At 46.0% G+C, this 8,227-nt stretch overlaps 1 protein-coding gene across 1 annotated transcript; it reads left to right on the forward strand.

Moving 5' to 3' along the window:
* The first annotated feature begins 750 nt into the window (after positions 1 to 750).
* On the forward strand, positions 751 to 7,143 carry LOC128974248 (L-lactate dehydrogenase A chain). Its single transcript, XM_054390803.1, has 8 exons — positions 751 to 776; positions 2,405 to 2,540; positions 3,550 to 3,667; positions 4,369 to 4,542; positions 4,979 to 5,152; positions 6,112 to 6,229; positions 6,645 to 6,768; positions 6,946 to 7,143. Exons 2-8 carry the CDS (start codon positions 2,415 to 2,417, stop codon positions 7,108 to 7,110), a joined length of 999 nt encoding a protein of 332 aa, XP_054246778.1. The 5' UTR covers positions 751 to 776; positions 2,405 to 2,414; the 3' UTR covers positions 7,111 to 7,143.
* The last annotated feature ends 1,084 nt before the right edge of the window (positions 7,144 to 8,227 follow it).

Here is an 8,227-nt window from a genome sequence, read left to right on the forward strand (position 1 = left end):
AGCGTGCAAACTGAGACAGACTCCCGATGGCCAGGGCACAGCTCACATCATGCAAAACTGGAAAGGTTTAGCTTATGCAACTTAACAAACAACAAACGAGTGGTAATTTGGTAAGTCAATACATGGAAAGGGGATGTAAATGCCAGAGCAGGATGTGTGTAAAAGAGCTCCAAACATCTATAGATTTAGATGGAAATTAGAAGCAAGTTTCTAGCCGCCAGACAAAAGGCTCCATTCAGAACTGCGGCCGCTGCCCAGACAGCAACAATGAGGCCGGCAGCCGGGGCAAGAACGCCTTCAACTCCCCTTAACTCTCCAGTACCGGTCCGGCTGCCGGTCCGTGTCGTGGCAGCGCACACTTCCGTGCCCTCGGGAGCGGTTAATAACGGGAAATCTTCCCCGACGGCACCCGTTCGCCACGGCTGGCCCCGCCAGACGCCAGCCCCCAGCTTGCCTCTGTCCTCAGGCAACCCCAGAGGGGCTGCGGGGCAGAGCCGGGGGCTGAGCCCTTCCTCCGCTTCCCTCACGGTGCTGAACCTTCCAGAGCAACCATCAAGGGGCCCAGCGTTCCCGCCTTGCCTCCCTTCACCCCTCCCAGGTCCCCGGTACCGCTTCCCCCTCCTCTCCTTCCCTCTTCACCCCGACGTGTCGGCGGGCACGTCTCCACCATCGCGACCCGCCCGTCTCACGTCAGCCGCCCAGCCCCTACTTAAGGCGGCGGCCGCCTTCCCCGCCCCGCCACTACATCCCCAGCCGCGTTCGTGTGAGGACTCTCGGTATGTACGAGCGCCTTCGCGGGATGGGAGGGGGGGATGCGGGCAGCGCTTAGCCACCAGCCCCCTTCGAGGGAATAGATTCGGTGGAGCACCCCCTGGTCCGCTCGGCACTGCGTGCCCCGCCGAGCACCCCTGGGCGAGCAGCTGCCGGGCACGGCCCTGGACTTCAGCCTGGCTCCGCCGAGCACCCCTAGGCGAGGAGCTGCCGGGCACGGCCCTGGACTTCAGCCCAGCACCGCGCCCTGCTCGGCCTTGTGCAGCCGGCGTGATTTTAACGTCCGCACCCCCCGCCCCCGCCCCCTTCCGTCTTGGGGCGGCCGTGCTCCGCCGTCATCATCATCCTCCCCCGTAGCCTGCGGGGATTAACGTGCTTCCCCTAATCGGCGGTGAAGGTGGGGGCGGCTCCAGGGACTTGTTGGGAAGGGTGCTGGAGATCAAGCCGCAAAGGGCTGTGAAGATGGGCTCAGGGATGCTATTAATATACTGCCTTTGCCACTGGCTTTCCCCTAACCCGCTTCTTCCAAGGGAATTGCACTCTAAACCCCAAAATTTTGGGTATTAAATGTAACTAAATGGGTGCTTCTCACCAGCCCTGTACATTAAAGTGCTTATAGTGCAAAGGGAGAACTTGGCACATGGATGTACTACACTGGGCCATGCTTCAAGAGAGTGCAAAAGAGTGACTTATCTTGGTTAACTTTAACTAAATATGGACACTGCTGGCTTCCTACCCCCCCCCCCCCATCCCCCAGTCTCACAGTCTTTACTTGCTTTGCCAATGTTACTTGGCCTATCCTGCTCTGAGCAGGTTGCTGCCTGTTCAGCACGAATTTTAGGATCGTGTTGTGCCTCTGCATGCATCCATCTGAGAGGCCGCCCCTGCCTCGGGCTTTTCAGGGAAGGCAGGATTTGTGCAGCATCACAGACAGGCATGGCGTCAGCTCCTGCAGGGCCCCTGGGGTGAAAGCACAAGACTCCGTCATCGTCCTGCCATTGCAGCACATCTCTGGCCGTCGGATTAGAAGCCATATAACCGGGCAGCTGTACAGCTGAGAGCCAAAAAAACGGAGGGTGGGAGAGATGAAGAAACCCAAGTAGACATCTGAATTCAAAACTATGTACTTTCACTTTAAAACAAACGCATGAGGTTCGCACGGCTGACTTGGGAGGATCAGACCGTGCATAAGAAAGGCTTGCCTGAGTGTTGCACAACTTCAGCTGGGGAAAGGAAAGGCGTCAGGGCACAGAGCACCAGTTTTTCAGGGCAGCAGAATGGAGACTGCCAGGCTGTGCTATGCCCAGAAGTGCTAAAATGGCTTCCTGCACTTAAGTGTAATATGGATGTTCGGTTAGAGCATTCTATTGATGCTGCTGGGGTGCCATCCAGCTATGCAGTCAATGGTTCTCAGGCTGTATCTGAGGGAAAGCAAGCTGAAATCATACATTGCCATGAATAATTTAGCTTTTCAATCATTTGGCTGCTCATGGGCAGCTGGGTGGTTTTGGCATATAATTTATATACCTTTTCTTACTGACCCAGAATAAAGTCCATTTTTCATGATTATAAATATTCTGGTGTCAGTAAAAGCTGCAAAACCTGGAGAAATAATCTGTTGCTTTCCTTGCAGCAAGTGCATCATGTCTCTCAAGGATCAGCTCATCCAGTGTGTCCACAAACAGGACCAGAGTCATGCCCACAATAAGATCAGCGTGGTTGGTGTGGGTGCAGTTGGAATGGCCTGTGCTATCAGCATCCTGATGAAGGTAAGAGTCAAACTGGGGAAGAAGTAGCACAGTTGTGACTACCTGGGGCCCAAAAGAGGAGCAAAAAGTAATTTTCCTTATTAGACTAATTGGGCCAGCACACAAAATGAACTTTTGGTTGTACATTTGTAGAATCATAGAATGGTCTGGCTTGGAAGAGACCTCTGAAGGTCATCTAGTTCAACCCTCCTGCAGTCAGCAGAGGCATCCTCAGCTAGATAGGTTGCCCAGAGCCCTGTCAAGCCTCACTTTGAACCAGGGATGGGGCCCCAACCCACCTCCCTGGGCAACCTGTTCCAGTATTCCACCACCCTCCTAATAAAGAATCTGTCCCTAATGTCCAATCTACATCTGCTCTTCTCTAGTTTGAAGCCATTGCCCCTTGAATCCTATCACCTATTCCTTTGTTTGGGCTTGAAATGAAGCAGCTGTCCTCAAGCTATTGACAGAGAACAAGTATCTGCAGTTCTTGTAAACCAAATTTATCTCAGTATCAGACAGAAGATGCAGTCCATGTTTCATCTTGACTTAAAAGCTACATTTACTTTTGAATGACTTCCAGACTCCTAAGTAGGAGTCCTCTGACACTCTAAACATATCAAAAGATTTAAGAGCTGAGAAGTCACAGTCTCAGAAATAGTGTGCTGTGGAATAATTGTTTGCAGTGTGGACTGGAAAGTGATCCTATTGCTCTGAAGAACTTGTGCTCTGCATTGCATCATTATATTGAAATGTTTATGAACACCTATTAAATGCTTCTTCATCATAGTCCTGCTAAATTGTACAAACATCCCACACAGCGTGGATATAGGAAAGTACAAAATTTAACTTAAAGCTGCTATCCCAGGAGAATAATTCAATTACCCTGGGGACAAGTAAAGTGATACAGAGGGGTAAGGTTGCTTAAATAGTTCACTGCTTTTAAAATAATTGTAACTTCACAGGTCACAAATTGGCTACTTTGCTCAAAGAGGCAGTAAACTTACTATTTGTTCTTGGTCTTTTGTAGGACTTAGCTGATGAACTTGCTCTTGTTGATGTTGTGGAGGACAAGCTCAGAGGAGAGATGCTTGATCTCCAGCATGGCAGCCTCTTCCTTAGGACACCAAAGATTGTCTCTGGCAAAGGCAAGTAGTTTGGTCTAATGTGCTTGTTATTTCCAAATGGAGATAGCCACTTCACATCTCAAACTGGCCACCCAAGTCTAGGACTTAACCTGCCACCTGAATTGCTGGGAGGAAATTTAATTTCTGTTCCTACAGAAATACTACTCAGCTGATTGTTTTATATACCTTGTTAAGGCCAGCCCAACTAGGAATCCTCTTCTAGAGATTACCACTCAGGACAGAGGTTATTTTAAGGACTCCTGCACCTCTAAGAAATGTATTTCACAGCCAGTTAGTCCTCGAATGCATTGCTGACTATTTCTAGGCTGTGTCTGATAGCCCACATTTAGTAGCAAGTGCAAGTAGTCTCATACCTTACTTAATGTGCAACTGCAGTGGCCATAAGGGGTATGAGGGCAGAGCTTTATTCCTCTTCTACACAGCACTTGCACTGGATGCCATCCCAACAGCTACCCCACAACCCACCTATGCCTGAGAAGTACAGACCACCACTGCCCATATTCTTATGGTTGCCACTTGTGCCAAATGAGCCACGGACTTAAAGGTTCAACTTTCTATAGAAGGTCCAGGGTAACAATTAGCAGGAGAATTTCCACACCCTCAAACTTGAGAATTGTAGATGCCAATAGTAGAAGGAACTGAGATCTGTTCTGAACCATGTGTAGAAAGAGGCCATGTTTGACACAGCCTTTTGCCTGCAGATTACAGTGTGACTGCACACTCCAAGCTGGTCATTGTCACTGCTGGTGCCCGCCAGCAAGAAGGAGAGAGCCGCCTGAACTTGGTCCAGCGCAACGTGAATATCTTTAAATTCATCATTCCCAACGTTGTTAAGTACAGTCCTGACTGCAAGCTGCTTATTGTCTCCAATCCAGGTTTGTCTTGTGTGGCTTTAACAAGAGCATTTGTCTTAAGAGAATAGTTTTCTTCAGTAAGGTGACATTAAGTGTACTAATATGAGCAAACACAGGCTTTTACAATACTTATGCCACAAAACCACATAGGAAGAAGTGTTATCTTCCCTTTCTACACTCAGCAGGCTGGTCCAAGCCTGCCTTCAACTTGGGTCTTCAGTTGCCTTTGAAGTGATCATTAGCTTAGAACAGTAAGGGGCACTGATAATTGTATGCATAGCATCAAGAGCCTTTAAACCAGTCATTGTTAGCCCACTGCAGGGCCTGGTGGTGGCTGTTACATTATGCTCTATTCCACGTAACTAGAATCCAGATAATCCTTACAGAAGAACTGAAGATACCATTCTAGTTATCAAACTGCTCAGAGTGGCATTTGTTGTTATTACTCTACTTACAGTGGATATTTTGACCTATGTGGCCTGGAAGATCAGTGGCTTTCCTAAACACCGTGTTATTGGTAGTGGCTGCAATCTGGACTCTGCCCGTTTCCGCCATCTCATGGGAGAAAGACTGGGCATCCATCCTCTGAGCTGCCATGGATGGATTGTTGGAGAGCATGGAGATTCCAGTGGTAAGGATGAAACACTGCTGGCTGTTATTGAAGATTGGAACAGGCTGCCCAGGAAGGTGGTTGAAAATCACCATCTCTGGAAGTGTTTATAAGACGGAGATGTGGTGCTGAGGGACACGGTTTAGTATCAGACTTGGTAGAGTTAGAGAGTGGTTGGACTCAATGACCTTAAAGGTTTTTTGCAACTGAAACGATTCTATGATGCTTTGTTTGCAAGAAAAGCAACAGCAAACATTACTCAAAAACCTTTGCACAGCAGCACCCTATGAATGTAAGTCTTCTGGTGCACAGAGTAACCCTAGATGATCTGTATTTGACCTGAATTACTCTGCTGGGAAAAGGTCACTACTGCAACCTAAGGAGGCTAAAAATTTCCAGGCTAAGTTATTCCTGTAACTCCCAAAAAAACCCAAACTGATGCAGCAAGAGTAAAGGTCTCTGCAAGGGACTCCCAGAGATCTTCACCAGAACTGGTAGTTACTCAGTTGTCTTTAGTGGTATCTCGTGATGACTTCAGAACTATATATAGGAATTGAAGCACAGAGGCAAGTCTAGAGGACAGGAGAAAGAGCAACTTTCTCCTTACTTACTTAACCTGTTCCTCCTGTAGCAGCACCAGAGCAGTAGTATTTGCTTCCTGACTGAGGAGTACTCCTTTGGAATTGATTCTTACTTTGAGAAACCTGCAATATAGAGTTACTGTCATTTTACTTCATGTTGTCTAGATGTTTTGCTCTGGTAAAGGTATAGTCAAATCTTTTGTCATCACATACAAAGGTACTTAAATGCTCTTGGGTTTTCAGCTTGCAATTTTGGCCTTATAGGACATACCACATTTAAAGTCATATCAAAATCACAGTGATGTGTTGCAGATTAACTAGATCTTAAGTCAACTGTTAATTTGAGGAGGACAAAACTGAGTGTTCTTGTGAGATAATTCATTTATGTGCAACCCTTAGTACCTGTCTGGAGTGGAGTGAATGTCGCTGGCGTCTCCCTGAAGGCTCTTCATCCAGACATGGGAACTGATGCAGACAAGGAACACTGGAAGGAGGTCCATAAGCAGGTGGTGGACAGGTAAATACTGGTTGTTGGTTGGTTTGTTGTTTTCCAACATGAGAGCAAATGATAAAAGAGCTATAGTACCTCTGAACTGTAATATCCATACCTGGTTTCATAAAGACCATAGTAGCCCAAAAAGATCAAGACGCAGACATAACTGAACTGGAAAAAAAATAAGTAGAAACGTAGATTTGGCAGAGTTAACTTGTCATAGTTAGGGAAGTGCTGTAATCTCCAACTGTCCAGTTTTAAGTACTCCAGCGAGGAGCAGTGTGAAATGCAAATAGAGGTCCTCACTGCTGAGTTCATGTCACCCCTGTGAAATCAGTTAAGCTTCAGATGTTCCCAAATGGATTAAGGCACCTCCAACAGCCCTTCTTACAAACTCTAAGTATTTCAGTTGATGGTTACCTGTTTGTTGTCTCTGCAGTGCCTATGAGGTCATCAAACTGAAGGGGTACACATCATGGGCTATTGGCCTCTCTGTGGCAGATCTAGCTGAAACAATAATGAAGAACTTGAGAAGAGTGCACCCAGTCTCTACAATTGTTAAGGTAAGATGAAGGAGCTTTCAGCTAAGTCTTGTCTTACTAAGAACTAGAAATCTTGAATTCTGAAGAACAGTGATAACTTCATAGTTTAATTTCAACTAGATTTAGTTGAATGTTGCTTGTAGGATAAAATACATAGACACAAATTCTAGCCTAACTATGTCCTTGCCTACTTTTCAGGGCATGCATGGAATAAAAGAAGATGTCTTCCTAAGTGTTCCTTGTGTACTGGGCAATAATGGCATCACTGATGTAGTGAAAATGATCCTAAAACCTGAGGAAGAGGACAAATTAAGGAAGAGTGCAGATACCCTGTGGGGAATCCAGAAGGAACTACAGTTTTAAATCTGCCCAAGCAGTTCAGTCGTTGCAGCTTAACGGGTTTAGTGGTTTGTCTTACGTTGCACTTTCCAAGTAGGTCAAATCTTTCAATGTACTTATCTCAACTAGAACATAAAAGCTCAAAACTGAACAAATGAGTTTCCTGAAGATAGCATTAGGAAACTATTCTAGGGTTCTCCCTGTTCAGACACCCATGTTCTTAGCCAGAGCTAGATAACCTAGTCAGCCTTGTCCAGTGAAGTGGTATGACAAATCCAGCACTCCAAGCAGCACTGCCTAGGAAACCCTTTGCCTTTTCCTCATCTTGTCTATGTTGGTTCAGAACAGTTAACTATCACACAATGTGAAACCAAAGACTATTTCTTGCAGTTAAAGGATTGTCAAGCCAATTGACCCAACTTTCTCTGCCAGCTGAATAGCTTAAATATTTCACTGTTGGTAGGTCCAAAATGTTATTTTCCTAACACTGCTTGGGAATTTTTGTGTATATTTTTTTTAGAGAACCTTATTTTTGTGTACTGTATCAGCCTAGTGGCAAGTGTCTCCTGAGCATGTCTAAAAAAATGTTAAAGTTTCTGTATGCAACAAAACAGTGACTGTTGAACTGTAGTACCACCACCAAATAAACCACAAACTGTTATTTTTGTCTCCTTGTTTTTCTTTATAAGGCTTTGTAACCAAAATGCAGCTCCACTTGCACCTAAAGCAAACAATTCTATTTCTTCACTTACTCAAAGCTCACTTGTGTAATAATCTGTTACAGGCTCCTGCTGTTTAGGTAGTGAACTTCAGAAGAGTCTCCAAGTAGGAATTTAAATACTCAGAACTTAAACTTCATTCCTGTCTTAATGCAAAGAAACAGGCTCAAGTGCCTGTGTTAGGGGAGTGGAGAAACAGTGCAACAAAGGAAGCATCTTCTTTACCTGTACACAAACTCACCAAGGAAGAAATCTGTCCATATGAACTACTTGGCATCTGTAAAAAGCCAGCTTGGGACTGAGCACAAAAAAGCATTTTTCTTGGAATAACAGCTGTGCATAGAAATGATGACAACACTTACTCCTCAAAGCCAGGCAGGGAGCTTGGACTAGATCTTTTGAGGTCCTTTCCAACCCCTAAC

Source organism: Indicator indicator, chromosome 21 (assembly GCF_027791375.1).
Source record: "Indicator indicator isolate 239-I01 chromosome 21, UM_Iind_1.1, whole genome shotgun sequence".
Classification (NCBI taxonomy): domain Eukaryota; kingdom Metazoa; phylum Chordata; class Aves; order Piciformes; family Indicatoridae; genus Indicator; species Indicator indicator.